This window comes from Pseudophryne corroboree, chromosome 1 (assembly GCF_028390025.1).
Source record: "Pseudophryne corroboree isolate aPseCor3 chromosome 1, aPseCor3.hap2, whole genome shotgun sequence".
NCBI lineage: Eukaryota > Metazoa > Chordata > Amphibia > Anura > Myobatrachidae > Pseudophryne > Pseudophryne corroboree.
The window spans coordinates 819,603,796-819,629,348 of NC_086444.1; the positions used below are offsets into that span (position 1 = coordinate 819,603,796).

Consider the following 25,553-nt stretch of genomic DNA (forward strand, 5'->3'; position numbering starts at 1 on the left):
ATAAGGGGTACTTCTGCGGCAATGCTCTGTTTCCCAGGCGGAGATGGAGTGTTGCGGGGGTGGCATTAGTGGAATGGAGGCGTGGCAGGGCAAACCGGAGCCGGGGCGTGGGCTTGATCGGGGCGGCTGCGTGACATCACATGCAGCCACCCCGATCAAAGTGAAGCGCAGTGGTCCTCGTGCCGGCAGGAGGTTTTCATACCTTCTGTGATCACGCTGAAGTTGTGGTCTAATAGAGGGTGCGGCGATTAACATGCTGGGTGGCCTTGCCCTGGGATGGGTGGCCCCCAGCATGCGAGCAAAAGGTTTGACATTTCTGCTAAAAAACAAAATTTGCAATCCTTACTTAATAGGGTCCCAAATACAGAAAAAATATATATTTTTAGCGGCTCCTTGGCCACAATGCAGCCCAGCATACAGCAGCGTGTGCTGGATTGGGGAGAAGAGCTGCAGCTGCTCCTTCCAGGTAAGGGGGGGGGGGGGGGGGTGAGGGGGAAAACCTGGGCCGCCCTTCATCAGGCCTGGGCAATTAGTATCCCCCCCCCGGCGACACTGGTGACTGTAAAGAGTGAGACTGCCACAGATAACTCTGCCGCAGGGCTGCTGTGTTGCCCTCTTGTTACATAGCCCACATGGGTTGGGTATGTTTTACCGGCGGTCAGGAGACCGGCGGAGGAGCGAGCGCAGCGAAGCCCCTTGCGGGCTCTCTGCAATCACCACGCTGCAGGCTCGTCACAGGCTCGTCACAATCCCTGTTAGTTGGCATGCCGACTATCGGGATTGTTAGGGGGCAGGATCTCGGCGTCGGTATTGTTACACAACTGCATCCCGCCCACATACTATGCTAAAATAATATGGAACTTTATTAACTTTATTAATGCATCTTTGAAGAGGTATCACTTAACTTGGAAAGTGGGCAGTTGGCAGCTCCCGGAGACTTGCCAATTTTTGGAAGCCTCCCAGCTGTTCCAGGAGACTAGCCAAGTATATTGGTATTAATTGAAGTATAGAATCTGCACATGATACGCTTATAATAATTAAGAAATAATTGTATCAACCAACGTAACCACATTACCCTTTAACAGAGGTGTCGCATTGGGTAGGGGGCAAAGGAGCAGCTTGCCCTCCCAAAATATAAAAGAGGCGCAGGCCCAGGTGAGGGGAAGCGCTTACCTCCGAATCCCCGTGGGCGTCATCTACTTTAAAAGCAGTCTGCTGCCGCAGTGTGCTATGCCCCTGTTCTGTCCTAGCAGGCGCAGCATGGCCACGCCTTCTCCCAGTAATGCATCTTTGAAGAGAGACGGCCGGCTAGGATAGAACATGGGGAATAGTATGCTTTCAAAGGAGAAGCCGCCCACGGAGATACGGAGGTAAGCCCTCAAAATCATTTAATCATGGATACAGCACTTTGTTTGTGATATTTCCAGAATTAAGTACAAGTACCCAGCAATTGGAAAATACTAATAAGTTGTTAAGACAAATATCAACAAATTTCTCGTCTGATTAATCCACATTTTAAAGTTGCTTAGAAAAAATATTTTATACATCACATTAAGCTAAGGTAGTTTGCTATAACAAACAAATTATTTATTTTCCTAATTAAATATCTCTATCTGTTTCAGATCTTGTGTATGTAACATATTACATGGATAACACTTTAACAAATCCATTTTTGGTATGGCAGAAGGCAGGAAGTCCAGACTTTCCAACCATTAAAGAATTTAAAGAAATACATAATGCAGAGGTAAGATACCTGTAGATAGAACAGCTTTTATATCGAACAGTAGATGGGTGTACTTGGGTCCTACTGGTTTCTGACAGTTCTGAGCTGGCACTGCAGGGGCAAACGCAGGATTTACTTGGGGGGGTTCCGTGTGTGTGATATATAATATATACAGTATGTGTGTGTGTGTGTATATATATATATATATATATATATATATATACTGTATATATATAAGAAATGAGAATTCTCACTGCGGCTCCAGCTATAATATCAACATTTCAATGCTGTTTACTAAAGTGGCAATTTAATCAATGCCACTTTAATAAATGGCATTGAAACAATATATATATATATTTGTTTTCCTTTTTGTTTTGTTTTTTACACACAGCACACACACCTTCATACATACACACACCACACTTACAAGCAAACACATACACAATCACGCACACAAACATATATATATATATATATATATATATACATACATACATACATACATACATACATATATACATACATACACATTCACACACAAACTTCAACCTTACATATTTATACAGTACATACCAGGCATGGGCTCAGAGAGCAGGCGGGCAGCACTATCAGGATGGAGGGAGCTGCTGTGGTGAAGTATGCGCAGCCAGCAGCTCCCGACAGACTTTCTCTTTGCAGAGAGCTACGGAGCTCTCTGATACTGCAGCGCGATCGCGGCTTTTATTGAGACGGAGACACAGCTGTCTCCGTCTCTAAAATTAAATGTTCGGCCCAGGGTGGGGGGTTCCAGGTACTTGGAAACCCCCCCTGCGTGCGCCACTGCCCTGTTGGACATCTTCCGATTTTGTAAGGAAGCATGATGTGTCTTTCATCTGATGCACTAAGGGGGTCATTCAGACCCGATCGCTGCTGTGCGTTTTCGCTCAGCAGTGATCGGGTATGAACTGCCCATACATATGCACCGCAGTGCGCAAGCGCGAGGTCCCCTCAGCGACGGGGAGTGCAGGACAGCGACAGGTTGGCCGAAGAAAGTGATCGCACTGGCGATCGCAAGAAGATTGACAGGAAGAGGCCATTTGTGGGTGTCAACTGACCGTTTCCTAGGAGTGTCCGGAGAAATGCACGCGTGTCCAGCCGTTTGAAGAGAGGGTTCCTGACGTCAGCTCCGGGCCGGATCATCGCACTGGAAGAGTAAGTCCTGAGCTGTGCAGAGACTGCGCAAACTTTTGTTTGTGCAGCTCTCTGCATATGCATTCGCACCCTTGCACAGCAGTTACCCTCTCCCCATGTAGGCGGCGACTAACTGATCGCAGCAGTGCAAAAAACGCCTGCTTGCGACCACATCTGACTTAGGCCCTAAGTTTCCTTGGCCGACCAAAGTGTCTACGGTCCTCAACCGTTTCTTTGTACTTCTTCAAAAGAGCTTGAACCAGCACATCTTGAAACCCCAGTCAGCTTTGAAATCTTTTCCTGGGAGTGACCTTGCTGATGCAGTGTAACTACCTTGTGTCTTGTTGCTGTGCTCAGTCTTACCATTGTGTATGACCTGTGACATGAAACTGTCTTACCTTTTGTAGCAAAGTTTGACTGTTCCTCACCCAGTTAAGCCTCCTACACAGCTGCTTCTGTTTAAATTTATAGCAGAGTTTCAACCTACATATAAAAATGATGATCATTATCACCTATTTGGTATGATTGGTTAATCATATGTCTGACTGACTATAATCCTACAAAATCCCTGACTGTGCAAGTGTACCTAGAAGAATTTATGCTGTTTTGAAGACAAAGGGTGGTCACACCAAGAGGCCCCCCCCCGTAGAAATACAAAAGCACTGCACAGCGGAAATGCTTTGAGGAGTAACTCCTGGCCAGTGCAGCTCCTGCGGCTGGCCGGGAGAACCTCTTCGTTGCCCGGGTCGCAGTGACAGCGTGTGACGTCACGCAGCCACCGCGGCCCACCCCCACAACGGTCCGGCCACGCCTGCATTGGCCGGACCGCGCCCCCTAAACGGCGGCTTAACGCCGCCGTCCAGCCCCCTGCCGCCCAGCGACCGCCTCTGCCTGTCAATCAGGCAGAGGCGATCGCTAGGCAATGACGGCCTTCGGCTGTCTGCCATGCGCTGGCGCACTACGGTACCAGCGCATGCGCAGTACTGACCCAATCGTAATAAACTGCAGCGTGCGATCGGGTCAGAATGACCCCCATTATGTAAATAATGCCAGAACCACAACTATGTTGAACACACTGTAGTGCCCCTAATTCACATTATGCCACAAAATGACTTTAGTTCACAGTATGCCACAATGCCTTCGGATCACATCATGCTACAGGGTGTAGTAGGGTATGCCAGCGGCCGGAGTCCCGACGGCCAGCATACCGGCGCCGGAATCCCGACCGCCGGCATACTGACAGCTGGGCGAGCGCAAATGAGCCCCTTGCGGGCTCGCTGTACTCACCACGCTGCGGGCACGGTGGCCACGCTATCTATTCTCCCTCCAGAGGGGTCGTGGACCCCCAAGAGGGAGAAAAAGTGTCGGTATGCCGGCTGTCAGGATTCCGGCGCCGGTATACTGTGCGCCGGGATCACGACAGTCGGCAAACTGAAGACCACCCATGCTACAAAGTGCGCCAGTTCACATTATGCCACATAGGGCTCACAGTTCACATTATTCATCACCACTGCTACTCACCTCAATGTGATCTCAAATCTTGGAACATGCAGACTGCAGCAGGATATTTGAAGGCTCATCTGCTATGTGGTAGCCATACCACACCACTGGTTCTGCCCGGGACCTTCTTATTCCTTTTGCTTGCCCCTCCCACTTGCTACTCCTGCACTGATAGTGTCACCTGGCACTGTGTTGTTTATTGCAGACAGCACGATACAACCCCATAGGCCGCTGGTGATTTAGTTATTCGTGGGGGCCTCCCTGTGTGTGTGTGGTGGTCACTGGGTGACTGCTCCAACCAGCCCAGTAACAGGGTGACGCTGCGCACTGTGCGGCATCAGCCTCTGAGAGTTGCTTAAGCCATCATAATTCTGCCCCCTACCGCCTTCTCTGGTTCACTATCCCGCTGTTTGGAGTGTCCTGCAGACATAATGTTTCTCCCTGCACAGTGTGGGAACCGTGAGCCAAAACAGGACGCGGGCTGCAGTAGCAGGTGAGTACGGCGCCGGACGCACTGCCCTCATTATGTCCCCGGTCCCATCTTCACTGTTGTGTTTTCACTATGGGGTATATGCAATTGCGGTCGAATTGCCGCAAAAGTCGAAAAACGGGGCATTTTCGACAAAAAAAACCTGTTGAATTGGATTCGACAATGCAATACAGTACTTTTCGTCAAAATACCTGCCGTTTCAGATTCGACTTTTTTCAAATCAACATTTTCAAAATTCGACATGTCTGCAATGGTCAAAATGCGGCTTTTCGACAAAAGTATATTCAATTGTAGAATGTCGATTCGACAACAGTGCTTTTCGATAGTAATTTCGTCAATTTCATTCCGCCTCACTTTGCTGGCGGAATCTAATAAATTTTTTAAAAAACATGGTTTTTTTGTGTGGTTTTTTTTTGCTAATAGCATATCTATTTATATTAGAAGGGATTATCTACTTGGTTTGTCTATTCGGAGACACAAGTATTATTTATATATTTTTTAAAAGAATATTTTTTTTTTTAACTGACTAAAATAATATGGAGAGATCAGAGCATGGTTTTCAGTGGGAAGAGGTGGGAATGGGTTAAAATCCAGAAAAAAATGTGTGAGGTCCCCCCTCCTAAGCACAATCAGCCTCGGGCTCTTTGATCCCTGCGGCCCTGGCATTAAATCACTAACTAGTCACCCCTGGCCAGGGTACCCGCGGCTGACCGCGAGTAACCTCACCGCTGACCGCAAAGTTCCCACCATTGAAGATAATGCAGCGGTATGTGCTATGTGCGCCTGACAGCTCAGACGCGCATAGGCAATCAGGAGAGTGCCACGACGTAGCGCTCCCTGATTGGCTGAAGGGACCCTCTGTGACAGGAGTCACAGGGGGTCCCGGCATTCGGGGAATGGGGTCCCATGTGTAAACATGGGACCCCTTTCAGTGCGTGGTCCGGGTAAATGCGGTTTGTTTTTTTGCCAAGTACGTGGATTACAAAACAGAAGAGGACAGATCTACACTGGATTTTGGTGAGTATAATTTTATTTTCAGGTACACCGTGGATTCTACTTGGAGAAGTGGACCGAACCTCGTGTCAACATAGGTAAGTATGTGTGTGTCGGCATGTATGTAATAAAGTTTTACTTTCACGGTGTCTGTGTACTGTTTTTATTTGGGTATTTTTTTGTAGTAGAACTACAGGTACCAGCGGGCCCGTTTCCCCCCCGCATGCTGGTACTTGTGGTTCTCCAAGTACCAGCTTGTGGGGGAGGCTTGCTGGGACTTGTAGTTCTGCTACAAAAAAACAATATTCTTTTATTTGACACAAGGCTATCAGCCCCCCATCTGCAGCCCTTGGAAGGGGAGGGACAGCCTCAGGCTTCACCCCTGGCCCTTGGGTGGCTGGAGGGGGGGGACCCCTTGATTAAAGGGGTCCCCACTCCTTCAGGGTACCCCGGCCAGGGGTGACTAGTTAGTGATTTAATGCCACGGCCGCAGGGACCGATATAAAAGTGTCCCCCAGCTGTGGCATTATCTCTCTGACTAGTGGAGCCTGGTGCTGGTGTTAAAAATACGGGGGACCCCTACGCTTTTTGTCCCCCGTATTTTTGACACCAGGACCGGACGCAGAGCCCGGTGCTGGTTGTGAAAATACGGGGGATCCCCTGTCAATTTTCCCCCCGTATTTTTACAACCAGGACCGGCTCAAAGAGCCCGAGGCTGGTTATGCTTAGGAGGGGGGACCCCACGCAATTTTTTTCTGGGTTTTTTAATAATTTTTGTGCCGTCCAAAAAGTCGAATCCAGGACGCACATATCCGTCAATTGGTCCGTTTTTCGACAGCGGGACTGTCGAATCCGTTTTTTATTGAATATGTCGAATTCGGGTCCCGGCGAGAAGGTTTGGGGCTGTCGAATTGTGTCCAATTTAAAAACGGTTGAATTCCAGCCGGAATTCGACCGCAATTGCATATACCCCATTATCTTGTAGTGGTGGCAGTAGGTGAGACCTGTTAAAGAGTCTCTTTCGCAGTTTCATTAGGGATTTCCCTATTTCACTTACAAATCAAATTCATATGCTGTTATCAGTGGCAGAACACACAGATACAAAGGTTTTATAATAGTAAATTAATTACGTACTATGTGCTTTATATAAAAGTGATTGGGAGCTTTTTTATTTTGTTATTGTTTAAAGGACCCAGTCATGGAAGGACCAACTGCATTCCCTAAAGATGGAATTCTTAAAGTTCTGCTTCCCATTCCCTCTGTGCTTCTTGTACACATATGTGAACAACCTCATTCTCCTCCCAGAAAGGTGAGAGTGTAAACTGTTACTGTATATCTAAAGGTAAGTACACACTAGGTGATATGCCCCATGAACGATATTGCATAGTGTTTCCCTTCCCTTCCTGGTAAGCCGACATAGTGGATACACACTGAGCGACATCGCACAGTGAGGTCATGCCGCGGTTAGTCCAAACATGCAGCTACTGACAATATTGTCAGATTGAGCTGCATGTACAGCCGACAGCGGGGGTCTGTAACCACCCCCGGCAGCGGGCGTCGCTTGCAGCATACACACTGGGCGATATTGTAAACGATGTCGCTCAGGACTGTAAAAATTAGCGATATTGTTTACAATATCTCCTAGTGTGTATGTACCTTTAGCCGTAATATTTAGTGTGTATGTACCTTTAGCCCTTACAATGTATAGAGTAGACATGCAGCAATCTAAGGTGTGTAGTTTGTCATACAAACTTTGACTTTGCAAAGTGGATGGCATAGCATTTTTGTTTTCTGGTTGCAAGATCTCAATGGTGGTTAAATCAAGACTTACAACTTAGCCTTGTACTTATTTTGTTCATTCAGCTTTAGCATACAGTATGTACCATACTTACCAAGCTTTCCAGAAGGTAGGCTGGCAAATTTGGCATCATTCTGGGCCTGCCCCTGTACAATGCTGCATGGCTTTGGACAGTGAAGGGGGGCACCCCCCTTCCCCAGCTCCCACGTAGGTATCACTGGGAATGTAAAAGTTGCCAAGTATGATTTCCACACTGACACATACTCTACAAGGGGATAGTAATGTCTACAATCATAATGCAGACACAGGACACCACTCTTGGGTATGTGCTCCCAGAAGTGCAAGGTAACTGATCCCAAGTAAATGTAATTGTTTAGTTGTCACAGTTTTTGCAGATTATATCTTTGCTTTCTTCTAAGGTCACCGATCTTCGCATTATACCTCTCTTTAAAGGGCAGGTAGCCGTGGTTTGGAGTGATGAAAACGTAATAACTAGGTAAATTTATGTTTCACATTTTCTGCAGATTGTATATTTCTGTAACAACTTGGCTGCTTGAGATCGCATATTATGTGTAGTTAGTAAATAGGATAGCTCCCTTCCCTGACGTTCTGTTTAAGACTAGGGAGGGCCAAAATATGCACCCAGATGGTGTTGCCAGCCTGGTCCCTGAAGTTTGAGCTCCACCTGCTCCACCCACGCTAAGCCCTTGAGTATAATTACATACATATAGTGGATAAAAAAGCAGAAACTACTTGTAAAAGGCTCCACATATGTGTGGCTTATGCAATAAAAAATCATAAAATTCAAGTCATGGGCCAATCCAGGAAAGGGTGTGGGGGAAGGGGGGGGGGGGGGGTTGTGGAGAGATCAGAGCTGTGCTGGGGATCCCAGAATTTTGGCCTAAAACTGGCCAGGATTGGAGCTTCCAATCCCAGAATTTTGGGAGTAGACAGATAATGCTTTAATAGCCGGGCAGCGCTTAGCACCTTCAGCAGACGGTTCAGGCGCTTCCCGGCTCCCCCTAGCCCCAGCTACGAGGCTACGCGCAACGTGACCTGATGCAAGAGGTCACGTTACACAGCCAGTTGAAGAACGGTGCTGCATAACACCTGCATAATTGCAGGTATAGATAGACTAAGCCAAAGCGCATACTGGCCATAATGGCTCACCGACCTATCTAAAAGATTCAGGGGCTGATTAGGAGAGGAGGGGACCCGTGTGCGGGCTCCCTCATCTCTGGCAGTGGCCACAGTGCTGTAGACTCTGGCATTGTGCCAGAGTCTACTGCACATGCGCAGGTCTCCGGGAAAATAGCCTCTGTGCCATTATCCCTGTGATTTATGTCTGCAGTTCCAGCCGCCGCAGGACTCTGGAGGGGTAAGTATAATTACTGTATATGGGTGCAAGGTGTGCGGTGTTGGCCCCTCTGGACCCACTATTCTGTACCCATTATAGATAAGTCAATGAAAAGATTTTATATTGGTGTTTCTAATGATTGCCCACTTCCTGTACTCCTATACAGTATATATAATTCAAGTGTTTCTTGTTTTTCAGATGTCTGAAGACATATGAAGTGGAATTTTCCATTGATGGATTCATCTTCAGTCGGATAAATAAAAAAAAAATATTGTTTACTTTATTTACATACAGCCCTGGTATGTTTTTTTTTATATATGTGTTTATAGTTATTCTCTTTTTAATGCAATTTTGTTATCAGTTGTCATTGTAATATACTGTACTTTGGGGGTAATTCTGAGTTGATCGCAGCAGGAACTTTGTTAGCAGTTGGGCAAAACCAAGTGCACTGCAGGTGTGGCAGAAATAACATTTGCAGAGATAGTTAGATTTGGGGGGGTTATTTTGTTTCTGTGCAGGGTAAATACTGGCTGCTTTATTTTTACACTGCAATTTAGATTGCAGATTGAACACACCCCACCCAAATCTAACGCTCTCGGCACATGTTATATCTGCCTCCCCTGCAGTGCACATGGTTTTGCCCAATTGCTAACAAACTTGAGGCTGCGATCAACTCAGAATTACCCCCTTTGTACAAAGTTCAAGTTCATGTTGCAATAATTACAGTGGTAGATGTATACATTTATTATGTTAACTTGTTTTAAATGTTAAACGTCTGGATTTAGAGCTACATTAGCATTGTTGTATTGTAAGAATAACAATGCTGGCCTTATAAAATTCACTTGTGCTGGGTAATTAACATGTTCAGTGTTAGCAATAAAAATACTAAAATGGTAAAACTGATCATTAAAAGTACTTTGTTATCAGAAAAGTTACAGAGGATTATTCACCAAATTATTTGTAGGAAATATCCGATGCTTGCAATTTTTTCAGGCATTTAGGTCACCTCTTCTACATATCCACTACCAAGCTGTGATCTAACCTCCTCTAAAATTACGTGTAGATCCAACTTTTGCTATGCAGCCTCCTGTGTATTTTGTCTACTTGAATATCCATTACCCTAGAATAGTGGTTAGCCTCAACGCTCAAGGTTCGCCAGCAGGCCATGTTTTGAGGATTTCTGTCTGTGGAAATAGGTGGGATAATTACTGACCCTGCAAAATAGACTAAAGCAGGGTACACACGGAGAGATGTGTCCCAGAGATGTGTGCTGACCGCACACATCTATCCATGCTGCTTTTATGGAAGCAGCAATGATAGTGCTCATATGTTAATGCAGCAGGAGGTTTTTTCTGCTGCATTACTGATCCGAGCTGCATCCAGGGGCTCAGTATCTGAACATCTCCAACACAATTGGTCGGCTGCATGGGGTCACGCAAGCCGGCCGCTGTAGGAGATACCAAGAGGCCAGGAAATCTTGGTTGGAGATCCTGACCTCTCCCTCCCCCACAATGGCGTTGACACACCTCCATTTGTATAAACGGAGGCCGTCTCCGCCATTCTCCATCCCCAATCCCCAAACGACATCAGACTGTCAATCACTGACAGTCTGATTCCGTACTGCTTCTGTCGTCCCAGGACCCATTTGCGCATCTGCAGAACTCCACAAAGATCTTTGGACAGGAGGAGACAAATTAGGATAGAAAGATGCTTGTAAAGTAAGAACAATACAGTAATACAAAATGTAGAATTTAAGTAGCCATTTCTGTATTTTGTTTTAGATTAACACCTGACAAGTACAGTCTAGTTAAACAAAAAAACAAGGGAAACATTTATATATTATATCATAAATGTACACACATGATGATAGAAGCAGAAATGTTTATCAGACCATATAAATATACACACATTCTGATAGTAGCAATGTATACCATTAAATAATAATGCAATAAGTGACAGTATTTCTTTCTCTTTTCAGAAAGTGCCAAAGTGTCAGGCTCATACAGAGTCCGTGCCATCAGCTTCTGGAACGTCCCAGGACCCTACAGTCTTATAGAAGAATATACAGAATTGTCTTAGAAGCATTTATAAAACATAATACCAATACATTTACGTATCTGATCAGAGTGACACGAGCAGCAGTTTTATGAAGCATTGCTAATATGAAAATGTAACTTGGTGCCACAGTGGTATACTTCAAGAGTGCAGTGGCCACACTAGGAACTAGTACTTTCTTAAACATGTAACATACATAGACCTTACGGGGTTTATTTACTATAGTGCAGGTTTTTATAAGTGGAAATGTTGCCCATAGCAACCAATCAGATTCTAGTTATCATTTATCTAGTACCTCCTATAAGATAATAGCCAGAATATGACAGGTTGCTATGGTTGCTATCTCCACTTGTAAAAAAACACGCATTTTAGTAAATATACACTGACTTGCGGAAAAGAGGAAACTCCCTTTATAGTTATGCCATACCTTACTACACTGTTAAAAAGTCCCCATGGAGACAAAAGTGTGCGCAGTGCAGAAACACATCGATGATCCACTGTTGGGTGCATGGCCATCACGTCTATTGGTTGTGGTCACATTACATGGGGAGCGAGTAATGCTTCTCACCTGTTACACATTAGCGGGCTTATTTACCATGTACATTGCAGATTTTAAGTGATTTTGCTACAGAGTTTAAAGTGTGGATATTTTTAAGCCAAATGCAGTTTTTTTTGTCTAAGAAAGACCACTGCTTTAAATCTTGCAATGAAAATCTGTGATTCTGATTAATTGTACTTCATTAACTAAACCCTGGGTTTCTTTACTTCTATAGTAAAATATTTTCCCCATCACTCTATAGTAAAACATGCCCCCTCCAGCACCTTTGCAGTAAAATATGCTCCCTCCATCACCTCTGCAGTAACACATGCCTCCTCCATCACCTCCTGTAGTCCCCCTCCATCACCTAGTAACACATGCCCCCTCCATCACCTCTGCAGTAACACCTTCCCCATTCACCTTTGCAGTAACCCATTTCACCACCATCAACTATCTAGTAACACATGTTCTCTCCATCGCTTCTCTAGTAACATGCCCCCTCCATCACCTCTTTAGTAACACATGCCCCCTCCATCACCTCTGCAGTAACACTTTCCCCATTCACCTTTGCAGTAACCCATTTCACCACCATCAACTATCTAGTAACACATGCCCTCTCCATCGCTTCTCTAGTAACATGCCCCCTCCATCACCTCTTTAGTAACACATGCCACCTCCATCACCTCTGCAGTAACATCTTCCCCATTCACCTTTGCAGTAACCCATTTCACCACCATCAACTATCTAGTAACAGGCCCTTTCCATCGCTTCTCTAGTAACATGCCCCCTCCATCACCTCTTTAGTAACACATGCCCCCTCCATCACCTCTGCAGTAACATCTTCCCCATTCACCTTTGCAGTAACCCATTTCACCACCATCAACTATCTAGTAACATGCCCTTTCTATCGCTTCTCTAGTAACATGCCCCCTCCATCACCTCTTTAGTAACACATGCCGACTCTATCATCTCCCTAGTAACACATGCCCCCTCCATCATCTTTCTAGTAACACATGCCCCTCCATAAACTCTGTAATAACCCATGCCCCCTCCATCACATCTCTAGTAACACATGCCCCTCCATCACCTCTGCAATAACCCATGCCCCTTCCATCACATCTCTAGTAACACATGCCCCCTCCATCACCTCTGCAGTAACATCTTCCCCATTCAGCTTTGCAGTAACCCATTCCCCCACCATCACCTGTCTAGTAATATACTGTATGCCCTCTCCATTGCTTCTCTAATAACATGCATACTACATCATCTCTCCAGTAACACATGCCCCCTGTATTACCTCTCTGGTTTCGCGTGCCCCCTCCATTATCTCTCTAGTATCACTACTCCTTTCATCACCTCTCTAGTAACACTTGGTCCTCCATAACCTCTGCAGTAACACATGCCCCCTCCAATAATTCATGGACGTGCGGTGAGCTAAAAGGCTAAGGAGCCACTAGGTAGCACCAGAGCCAGATTTACACACAAAATATGAGCCAAAGGGTACATCTGGGCACAGGGCCGGACAGGGACCAAAAATAGGCCCTGGCATTTTTGAAGCACACAGGCCCACTTCGGTGTCAGTATCTGACTCCGCCCCTTACTATTCCCGACTCCTCCTATTTCTTAGTCTATGCTCTTACAAATATAATTAATATTATAACAACATACAAGTGTACATCATTCTGTATTAAAATACACACAACCATTGGTTGAAGTGGAAATGTTGAAGTGGGGGTATGGAAAAATAAAGGTTGTAACTAAGCGCGCGCGCTCCTGAAAAGGGGCGTGGACACGCACGCACCCCATTCTGTAGAATGAGAGCGTCTGTGTGCACTCCCGGCGGGGCCAATTGGCGACCAATCAGACAGAGAGTGTCCCATAGAGGTACTGTGTGCCAAAAATATGGGTGTGGCCAATTAAAATGGGACGTGATACACAGACATATGCCCCCAATAGTGCAGTGCCAGATCCACAATTGCCCCCACAGTGCCAGGTATACAAATGCCCCCACAGTGCCAGGTATACAAATGCCCCACAGTGCCAGGTATACAAATGCCCCCACAGTGCCAGATATACAAATGCCCCCACAGTGCCAGGTATACAAATGCCCCCACAGTGCCAGGTAAACAATTGCCCCCACAGTGCCAGCCAATTGCCCCCACAGTGCCAGGTATACAAATGCCCCCACAGTGCCAGGTAAACAATTGCCCCCACAGTGCCAGCCAATTGCCCCCACAGTGCCAGGTATACAAATGCCCCCACAGTGCCAGGTAAACAATTGCCCCCACAGTGCCAATTGCCCCCTTACCGCTGCTGCTCCTCCGGCTGGGATGTGACTGTCAGCAGCTGAGAGCGCGCCAGCACAGCTATGTCTGGCGGCGTGTAGTGGACTTCAAACCAGCCGCCGGTTCGTGAGCCAATCAGAGCTCACGGACCGGCAGCGGCGGCTCCTGATTGGCTGCCGGTCCGCGAGCTCTGATTGGCTCACGTACCAGCGGCTGGTTTGAAGTCCACTATACGTCGACAGACATAGCCACGCTGGCGCGCTCTCCTCCCCTGACAACTGAGACACGCTGCCGCCGGTCTGAGCGGCAGCGTGTCTCCGTGAGCGCTGGACCAGCCCACGTGGCCATCGACCCTTCTGGCATTTGCCAGAAGTGCCAGATGGCCAGTCCGGCCCTGTCTGGGCATTATACACAGGTGCAGCAGTATAAACTCCTGGAAACCTGGTGAGTTTTGATCATAGATGTGCTGAAAAGATAAGCAGGTGAGGCACAATCCTTCCATCACCTCTGCAGTAACACATGCCCCCTTTATCACCTCTGCAGTAACACATGCCTCATCCATCACCTCTGCAGTGACACATGCCCCCTCCATTACCTCTGCAGTAACACATGCCCCCTCCATTACCTCTGCAGTAACACATGCCCCCTCCATCACCTCTGCAGTAACACACGATCCCTCCATCACCTCTACAGTAACACCTTCCCCATTCATCTTTGTAGTAACACATGCCCCCTCTATCACCTCTGCAGTAACCCATGTCCCCTCCATCATCTCTCTGGTAACACATGCCCCCTTCATCACTTCTGCAACAACACATGTCCACCTCCATCACTTCTGCAGTAACACCTTCCCCATTCATCTTTGCCGTACCCCATGCCCCCTCCATCACCTCAGTGGTAACACATGCCCCCTCCATAAACTCTGCAGTAACACATGCCTCCTCCATCATCTCTGCAGTTACACATGCCCCCTTGATCACCTCTGCAATAACACATACCTCCTCCATCACCTCTGCAATAACACATGCCTCATCCATCACCTCTGCAGTAACACATGCCCCCTCGATCACCTCTGCAATAACACATGCATCCTCCATTACCTCTGCAGTAATACATGCCCTCTCTATCACCTCTGCAGTAACCCATGCCCCTCCATCATCTCTCTGGTAACACATGCCCTCTTCATCACTTCTGAAATAACACTTATCCCCTCAATCACCTCTGCAATAACACATGTCCACCTCCATCACTTCTGCAGTAACGCCTTCCCCATTTATCTTTGCAATAACACATGCCCCCACCATCACCTCTGCAGTAACCCATGCCCCCTCCATCACCTCTGCAGTAACACATGCCCCCTCCATCACCTCTGCAGTAACACATGCCCCCTCCATCACCTCTGCAGTAAGTCACGATCCCTCCATCACCTCTGCAGTAACACACGATCCCTCCATCACCTCTGCAGTAACCCATGCCCCCTCCATCACCTCTGCAGTAACACATGCCCCCTCACACACCTCTGCAGTTAAACATGCCTTCTCCATCACCTCTGCAGTAACACATGCCCCCTCCATTACCTCTGCAGTAACCCATGTCCCCTCCATCATCTCTCTGGTAACACATGCCCCCTTCATCACTTCTGCAACAACACATGTCCACCTCTATCACTTCTGCAGTAACACCTTCCCCATTCATCTTTGCCGTACCCCATGCCCCCTCCATTACCTCTGCAGTAACCCATGCCCCTCCATCATCTCTCTGGTAACACATGCCCTCTTCATCACTTCTGAAATAACACTTGTCCCCTCAATCACCTCTGCAATAACACATGCCCATCTCCATCACTTCTGCAGTAACACCTTCCCCATTTATCTTTGCAATAACACATGCCCCCACCATCACCTCTGCAGTAACCCATGCCCCCTCCATCACCTCTGCAGTAACACATGCCCCCTCCATCACCTCTGCAGTAACACATGCCCCCTCCATCACCTCTGCAGTAAGTCACGATCCCTCCATCACCTCTGCAGTAACACACGATCCCTCCATCACCTCTGCAGTAACCCATGCCCCCTCCATCACCTCTGCAGTAACACATGCCCCCTCACACACCTCTGCAGTTAAACATACCTTCTCCATCACCTCTGCAGTAACACATGCCCCCTCCATTACCTCTGCAGTAACCCATGTCCCCTCCATCATCTCTCTGGTAACACATGCCCCCTTCATCACTTCTGCAACAACACATGTCCACCTCCATCACTTCTGCAGTAACACCTTCCCCATTCATCTTTGCCGTACCCCATGCCCCCTCCATCACCTCAGTGGTAACACATGCCCCCTCCATAAACTCTGCAGTAACACATGCCTCCTCCATCATCTCTGCAGTTACACATGCCCCCTCGATCACCTCTGCAATAACACATACCTCCTCCATCACTTCTGCAATAACACATGCCTCCTCCATCACCTCTGCAGTAACACATGCCCCCTCGATCACCTCTGCAATAACACATGCATCCTCCATTACCTCTGCAGTAACACATGCCTCATCCATCACCTCTGCAGTAACATCTTCCCCATTCACCTTTGCAGTAACCCATTTCACCACCATCAACTATCTAGTAACATGCCCTTTCCATCGCTTCTCTAGTAACATGCCCCCTCCATCACCTCTTTAGTAACACATGCCGACTCTATCATCTCCCTAGTAACACATGCCCCCTCCATCATCTTTCTAGTAACACATGCCCCTCCATCACCTCTGTAATAACCCATGCCCCCTCCATCACATCTCTAGTAACACATGCCCCTCCATCACCTCTGCAATAACCCATGCCCCTTCCATCACATCTCTAGTAACACATGCCCCCTCCATCACCTCTGCAGTAACATCTTCCCCATTCAGCTTTGCAGTAACCCATTCCCCCACCATCACCTGTCTAGTAATATACTGTATGCCCTCTCCATTGCTTCTCTAATAACATGCATACTACATCATCTCTCCAGTAACACATGCCCCCTGTATTACCTCTCTGGTAACGCGTGCGCCCTCCATTATCTCTCTAGTAACACTACTCCTTTCATCACCTCTCTAGTAACACTTGGTCCTCCATAACCTCTGCAGTAACACATGCCCCCTCCAATAATTCATGGACGTGCGGTGAGCTAAAAGGCTAAGGAGCGATTAGCTAGCACCAGAGCCAGATTTACACACAAAATATGAGCCAAAGGGTACATCTGGGCATTATACACAGGTGCAGCAGTATAAACTCCTGGAAACCTGGTGAGTTTTGATCAGAGATGTGCTGAAAAGATAAGCAGGTGAGGCACAATCCCTCCATCACCTCTGTAGTAACACATGCCCCCTCCATTACCTCTGCAGTAACACATGCCCCCTCCATTACCTCTGCAGTAACACATGCCCCCTCCATCACCTCTGCAGTAACACATGCCCCCTCCATCACCTCTGCAGTAACACCTTCCCCATTCATCTTTGTAGTAACACATGCCCCCTCTATCACCTCTGCAGTAACCCATGTCCCCTCCATCATCTCTCTGGTAACACATGCCCCCTTCATCACTTCTGCAACAACACATGTCCACCTCCATTACTTCTGCAGTAACACCATCCCCATTCATCTTTGCCGTACCCCATGCCCCCTCCATCACCTCAGTGGTAACACATGCCCCCTCCATAAACTCTGCAGTAACACATGCCTCCTCCATCATCTCTGCAGTTACACATGCCCCCTCGATCACCTCTGCAATAACACATACCTCCTCCATCACCTCTGCAATAACACATGCCTCCTCCATCACCTCTGCAGTAACACATGCCCCCTCGATCACCTCTGCAATAACACATGCATCCTCCATTACCTCTGCAGTAATACATGCCCTCTCTATCACCTCTGCAGTAACCCATGCCCCTCCATCATCTCTCTGGTAACACATGCCCTCTTCATCACTTCTGAAATAACACTTGTCCCCTCAATCACCTCTGCAATAACACATGTCCACCTCCATCACTTCTGCAGTAACACCTTCCCCATTTATCTTTGCAATAACACATGCCCCCACCATCACCTCTGCAGTAACCCATGCCCCCTCCATCACCTCTGCAGTAACACATGCCCCCTCCATCACCTCTGCAGTAACACATGCCCCCTCCATCACCTCTGCAGTAAGTCACGATCCCTCCATCACGTCTGCAGTAACACACGATCCCTCCATCACCTCTGCAGTAACCCATGCCCCCTCCATCACCTCTGCAGTAACACATGCCCCCTCACACACCTCTGCAGTTAAACATGCCTTCTCCATCACCTCTGCAGTAACACATGCCCCCTCAATCACCTCTGCAATAACACATGCCCCCTCCATTACCTCTGCAATAACACATGCCTCCTCCATAAACTCTGCAGTAACCCATGCCCCCTCCATCATCTCTCTGGTAACACATGCCCCCTTCATCACTTCTGCAACAACACATGTCCACCTCCATCACTTCTGCAGTAACACCTTCCCCATTTATCTTTGCAATAAGACATGCCCCCTCCATTACCTGTCTGGTAACACATGCCCCCTTCATCACTTCTGTAATAACACATGCCCCCTCACACACCTCGGCAGTTAAACATGCCTTCTCCATCACCTCTGCCGTAACACATGCCCCCTCCATTATCTCTGCAATAACACATGCCTCCTCCATTACCTCTGCAGTAACACCTTCCCCATTCATCTTTTCCGTAACCCATGCCCCCTCCATCACCTCTCCGGTAACACATGCCCCCTCCATCACTTCTGTAATAACACATGCCCCCTCCATAAACTCTGCAGTAACACATGCCCCCTCCATCATCTCTGCAGTTACACATGCCCCCTCCATCACCTCTGCAATAACACATGCCTCATCCATCACCTTTGCAGTGACACATGCCCCTCCATTACCTCAGCAATAACACATGCCTCCTCCATCACCCCAGCAGTAACACCTTCCCCATTCATCTTTGCAGTAACACAGGCCTCCTCTATCACTTCTGCAGTAACACATGCCCCCTCCATTACCTCTGCAGTAACACATGCCCCCTCCATTACCTCTGCAGTAACACATGCCCCCTCCATTACCTCTGCAGTAACACATGCCCCCTCCATTACCTCTGCAGTAACACATGCCCCCTCCATCACCTCTACAGTAACACCTTCCCCATTCATCTTTGTAGTAACACATGTCCCCTCCATCATCTCTCTGGTAACACATGCCCCCTTCATCACTTCTGCAACAACACATGTCCACCTCCATCACTTCTGCAGTAACACCTTCCCCATTCATCTTTGCCGTTACACATGCCCCCTCGATCACCTCTGCAATAACACATACCTCCTCCATCACCTCTGCAGTAACACATGCCCCCTCGATCACCTCTGCAATAACACATGCATCCTCCATTACCACTGCAGTAACACCTTCCCCATTCACCTCTGCAGTAATACATGCCCTCTCTATCACCTCTGCAGTAACCCATGCCCCTCCATCATCTCTCTGATAACACATGCCCTCTTTATCACTTCCAAAATAACACTTGTCCCCTCAATCACCTCTGCAATAACACATGTCCACCTCCATCACTTCTGCAGTAACACCTTCCCCATTTATCTTTGCAATAACACATGCCCCCACCATCACCTCTGCAGTAACCCATGCCCCCTCCATCACCTCTGCAGTAACACATGCCCCCTCCATCACCTCTGCAGTAACACACGCCCCCACCTTCACCTCTGCAGTAACCCATGCCCCCTCCATCACCTCTGCAGTAACACATGCCCCCTCCATCACCTCTGCAGTAACACATGCCCCCTCCATCACCTCTGCAGTAAGTCACGATCCCTTCATCACCTCTGCAGTAACACACGATCCCTCCATCACCTCTGCAGTAACCCATGCCCCCTCCATCACCTCTGCAGTAACACATGCCCCCTCCATCACCTCTGCAGTAACACATGCCCCCTCCATCACCTCTGCAGTAAGACACGATCCCTCCATCACCTCTGCAGTAACACACGATCCCTCCATCACCTCTGCAGTAACACATGCCCCCTCCATCACCTCTGCAGTAACACATGCCTCTTCCATCACCTCTGCAGTAACACAGGCCCCCTCGGTCACCTCTGCAATAACACATGCCCCCTCCATCTCCTCTGCAGTAACACATGCCCCCTCACACACCTCTGCAGTGACACATGCCCCCTCCGTCACCTCTGCAGTAACACAGGCCCCCTCCATCACCTCTGCAGTAAGACACGATCCCGCCATCACCTCTGTAGTAAGACACGATCCCACCATCACCTCTGCAGTAAGACACAATCCCTCCATCACCTCTGCAGTAACACACGATCCCTCCATCACCTCTGCAGTAACACATGCCCCCTCCATCACCTCTGCAGTAACACTTGTCCCCTCCATCACCTCTGTAGTAACACAGGCCCCCTCCATCACCTCTGCAGTAACACATGCCCCCTCCATCACCTCTGCAGTAAGACACGATCCCGCTTTCACCTCTGCAGTAACACACGATCCCTCCATCACCTCTGCGGTGAGACACGATGCCTCCATCACCTCTGCAGTAACACACGATCCCTCCATCACCTCTGCAATAACACATGCCCCCTCCATCACCTCTGTATTAACACATGCCCCCTCCATCACCTCTGCAGTAGCACATGCCCCCTCACACACCTCTGCAGTAACACATGCCCCCTCCATCACCTCTGCAGTAGCACATTTCTCTGATGTCCTAGTGGATGCTGGGAACTCCGTAAGGACCATGGGGAATAGACGGGCTCCGCAGGAGACTGGGCACTCTAAAAGAAAGATTAGGTACTATCTGGTGTTCACTGGCTCCTCCCTCTATGCCCCTCCTCCAGACCTCAGTTAGAATCTGTGCCCGGCCAGAGCTGGATACACCTAGTGGGCTCTCCTGAGCTTGCTAGAAAAGAAAGTATTTGTTAGGTTTTTTATTTTCAGTGAGATCTGCTGGCAACAGACTCACTGCTACGTGGGACTGAGGGGAGAGAAGCAAACCTACCTGCGTGCAGCTAGCTTGTGCTTCTTAGGCTACTGGACACCATTAGCTCCAGAGGGTTCGAACACAGGGCCTGACCTCGATCGTCCGTTCCCGGAGCCGCGCCGCCGTCCCCCTTGCAGAGCCAGAAGACAGAAGAGAAGGAGATGAAATTGGCGGCAGAAGATTCCGGTCTTCATTAAGGTAGCACACAGCACCGCAGCTGTGCGCCATTGCTCCCACTGCACACCACACACTCCGGTCACTGTAGGGTGCAGGGCGCTGGGGGGGGGGGGCACCCTGGGCAGCAATAAGAATACCTTTTGGCATAAAAATACACATAATACAGTCTGTGACTGTATATGTGTAAAACCCCCGCCATTTTTCAGTCAGAAACTGCAGGGAGAAGCCCGCCGCTGAGGGGGCGGGGCTTTCTTCCTCAGCACACCAGCGCCATTTTTCCTGCACAGTTCCGCTGGAAGCAGCTCCCCAGGCTCTCCCCTGCAGTATTCCTGATTCAAGAAGGGTAAAAAAGAGAGGGGGGGCACATAAATTTAGGCGCAAATAATATATATATTAAGCAGCTATTGGGAAAAATCACTCATTATAGTGAAAATCCCTGTGTTATATAGCGCTGTGGTGTGTGCTGGCATACTCTCTCTCTGTCTCCCCAAAGGACTTTGTGGGGTCCTGTCCTCAGTCAGAGCATTCCCTGTGTGTGTGCGGTCTGTCGGTACGGCTGTGTCGACATGTTTGATGAGGAGGGTTACGTGGAGGCGGAGCAAGGGCAGATAAGTGTGGTGTCACCCCCGACGGGGCCGACACCGGATTGGATGGATATGTGGAAGGTCTTAACAGACAGTGTCAACTCCTTACATAAAAGGTTCGATGACGCAGCAGCCTTGGGACAGCCGGGATCTCAACCCGCGCCTGCCCAGGCGTCTCAGAGGCCATCAGGGGCTCATAAACGCCCGCTAGCTCAGATGGTAGACACAGATGTCGACACGGAGTCTGACTCCAGTGTAGATGAGGATGAGACAAATGCACAGTCTACTAAAGCCATCCGATGCATGATTACTGCAATGAAAAATGTATTGCACATTTCTGATATTAACCCGGTTACTACCAAGAAGGGTATTATGTTTGGGGAGAAAAAGCAGCTAGTGACTTTTCCCCCATCCGATGAATTAAATGAATTGTGTGAGGAAGCGTGGAGTTCCCCCGATAAGAAACTAGTGATTTCTAAGAGGTTACTGATGGCGTACCCTTTCCCGCCAACGGATAGGTTACGTTGGGAAACATCCCCTAGGGTGGACAAAGCGCTCACACGCTTATCAAAAAAGGTGGCACTGCCGTCTCAGGATACGGCCGCCCTAAAGGAGCCTGCGGATAGAAAGCAGGAAGCTATCCTGAAGTCTGTGTATACACACTCAGGTACTATACTGAGACCCGCTATTGCTTCAGCATGGATGTGTAGTGCTGCAGCCGCATGGTCTGATACCCTGTCAGACAACATTGATTCCCTCGACAGGGATACTATTTTGCTAACCATAGAACATATAAAAGACGTCGTCTTATATATGCGGGATGCACAGAGGGACATTTGCCTGCTGGCATCTAGAATTAATGCAATGTCCATTTCTGCCAGGAGAGTATTATGGACTCGGCAGTGGACAGGTGATGCTGATTCTAAAAGACACATGGAGGTTTTGCCTAAGGGTGAGGAATTGTTTGGGGACGGTCTCTCGGACCTCGTATCCACGGCAACAGCCGGGAAGTCAGCTTTTTTACCTCAGGTTCCCTCACAGCCTAAGAAAGCACCGTATTATCATGTACAGTCCTTTCGGCCTCAGAAAGGCAAGCGGATTAGAGGCGCATCCTTTCTGCCCAGAGGCAGGGGTAGAGGAAAGAAGCTGCACCAGGCAGCCAGTTCCCAGGAACAAAAATCCTCCCCCGCTTCCTCTAAGTCCACCGCATGACGCTGGGGCTCCACAGGCGGAGCCGGGTGCGGTGGGGGCGCGTCTCCGAAACTTCAGCAACCAGTGGGTTCGCTCACAAGTGGATCTCTGGGCTGTTCAAATTGTATCTCAGGGATACAAGCTGGAGTTCGAGGCGACTCCCCCTCGCCGTTACCTCAAATCAGCCTTGCCAGCTGCTCCCAGGGAAAGGGAGGTAGTACTGGTGGCAATTCACAAGCTGTACCTCCTGCAGGTGATAATCAAGGTTCCCCTCCTTCAACAGGGACGGGGTTACTATTCCACAATGTTTGTGGTACAGAAACCAGACGGTTCGGTGAGACCCATTCTAAATTTAAAATCCTTGAACACCTATATAAGGAAGTTCAAGTTCAAAATGGAATCGCTCAGGGCGGTTATTGCAAGCCTGGAAGAGGGGGATTTTATGGTGTCGCTGGACATCAAGGATGCTTACTTGCATGTCCCCGTTTACCCACCTCACCAGGAGTACCTCAGGTTTGTGGTACAGGATTGTCATTACCAATTCCAGACGTTGCCGTTTGGTCTGTCCACGGCACCGAGGGTATTTACCAAGGTAATGGCCGAAATGATGATACTCCTTCGGAAGAAGGGAGTTATAATTATCCCGTACTTGGACAATCTCCTTATAAAGGCGAGGTCCAGAGAGCAGTTGTTAGTCAGCGTAGCACTTTCTCGGGAAGTGTTGCTACAGCACGGCTGGATTCTGAATATCCCAAAGTCGCAGCTGATTCCTGCGACGCGTCTGCTCTTCCTGGGCATGATTCTGGACACAGTACAGAAGAAGGTGTTTCTCCCGGTGGAGAAGGCCCAGGAATTGTCATCTCTGGTCAGGGACCTCCTGAAACCAAAACAGGTGTCGGTGCATCACTGCACGCGAGTCCTGGGAAAGATGGTGGCTTCTTACGAAGCAATTCCCTTCGGCAGGTTCCATGCAAGGATATTTCAGTGGGATCTGTTAGACAAATGGTCCGGATCGCATCTTCAGATGCATCGGTTGATCACCCTGTCCCCAAGGGCTAGGGTGAATCTGCTGTGGTGGCTGCAGAGTGCTCATCTTCTCGAGGGCCGCAGATTCGGCATACAGGACTGGGTCCTGGTGACCACGGACGCAAGCCTCCGAGGATGGGGGGCAGTCACTCAGGGAAGGAACTTCCAGGGACTGTGGTCAAGTCAGGAGACTTCACTACACATAAATATACTGGAACTAAGGGCCATTTACAACGCCCTGAGTCAAGCAGAGCCCCTGCTTCAGAACCAACCAGTGCTGATTCAATCAGACAACATCACGGCGGTCGCCCATGTAAACCGACAGGGCGGCACGAGAAGCAGGATGGCGATGGCAGAAGCCACAAGGATTCTCCGATGGGCGGAAAATCACATGCTAGCACTGTCAGCAGTGTTCATTCCGGGAGTGGACAACTGGGAAGCAGACTTCCTCAGCAGGCACGACCTACACCCGGGATAGTGGGGACTTCATCCAGAAGTCTTCACGCAGATTGAAAACCGTTGGGAACGGCCACAGGTGGACATGATGGCGTCCCGCCTCAACAAAAAGCTAAAAAAATATTGCGCCAGGTCAAGGGACCCTCAGGCGATAGCTGTGGACGCACTAGTGACACCGTGGGTGTACCAGTTGGTTTATGTGTTCCCACTTCTTCCTCGCATACCAAAGGTACTGAGGATAGTAAGTAAGAGAGGAGTAAGAACTATACTCGTAGTTCCAGATTAGCCAAGAAGAATTTGGTACCCAGAACTACAAGAAATGATCTCAGAGGAACCATGGCCTCTGCCTCTCAGACAGGACCTGTTACAGCAGGGGCCCTGTCTGTTCCAAGACTTACCGCGGCTGCGTTTGATGGCATGGCGGTTGAACGCTGGATCCTAACGGAAAAGGGCATTCCAGATGAAGTGATTCCTACGCTGATAAAGGCTAGGAAAGACGTGACAGCACAACATTATCACCGTATATGGCGAAAATATGTTGCTTGGTGTGAGGACAGGAAGGCCCCTACAGAGGAATTCCAGCTGGGTCGATTCCTGCACTTCCTACAGTCAGGAGTGACTATGGGCCTAAAATTAGGATCCATAAAGGTCCAGATTTCGGCCCTATCTATTTTCTTTCAAAAAGAACTGGCTTCACTGCCTGAAGTTCAGACGTTTGTTAAGGGAGTGCTGCATATTCAGCCCCCTTTTGTGCCTCCAGTGGCACCTTGGGATCTTAACGTTGTGTTGGGTTTCCTGAAATCCCACTGGTTTGAGCCACTTAAGACCGTGGAGCTAAAATATCTCACGTGGAAAGTGGTCATGCTATTGGCCTTAGCTTCGGCTAGGCGTGTATCAGAATTGGCGGCTTTGTCTTGTAAAAGCCCTTATCTGATCTTCCATATGGACAGGGCAGAATTGGGGACCTGTCCCCAATTTCTCCCTAAGGTGGTATCAGCGTTTCATTTGAACCAACCTATTGTGGTGCCTGCGGCTACTCGGGACTTGGAGGACTCCAAGTTACTAGATGTAGTCAGGGCTTTGAAAATCTATGTAGCCAGGACGGCTGGAGTCAGGAAAACTGACTCGCTGTTTATCCTG

At 48.6% G+C, this 25,553-nt stretch overlaps 1 protein-coding gene across 4 annotated transcripts in view; it reads left to right on the top strand.

Moving 5' to 3' along the window:
* Window positions 1–11,806, top strand: part of IDUA (alpha-L-iduronidase) — a 415,485-nt gene extending 403,679 nt beyond the window's left edge. For all 4 annotated transcript variants that reach the window (XM_063919502.1, XM_063919500.1, XM_063919510.1 and 1 more), the window contains exons 10-14: window positions 1,623–1,744; window positions 7,066–7,185; window positions 8,094–8,170; window positions 9,230–9,330; window positions 11,010–11,806. In XM_063919502.1, coding sequence (XP_063775572.1) covers window positions 1,623–1,744; window positions 7,066–7,185; window positions 8,094–8,170; window positions 9,230–9,330; window positions 11,010–11,110 — 521 coding nt within the window. In that variant the 3' untranslated portion in view covers window positions 11,111–11,806. The remainder of the gene's footprint in view (window positions 1–1,622; window positions 1,745–7,065; window positions 7,186–8,093; window positions 8,171–9,229; window positions 9,331–11,009) is intronic.
* Window positions 11,807–25,553: the final 13,747 nt, after the last annotated feature.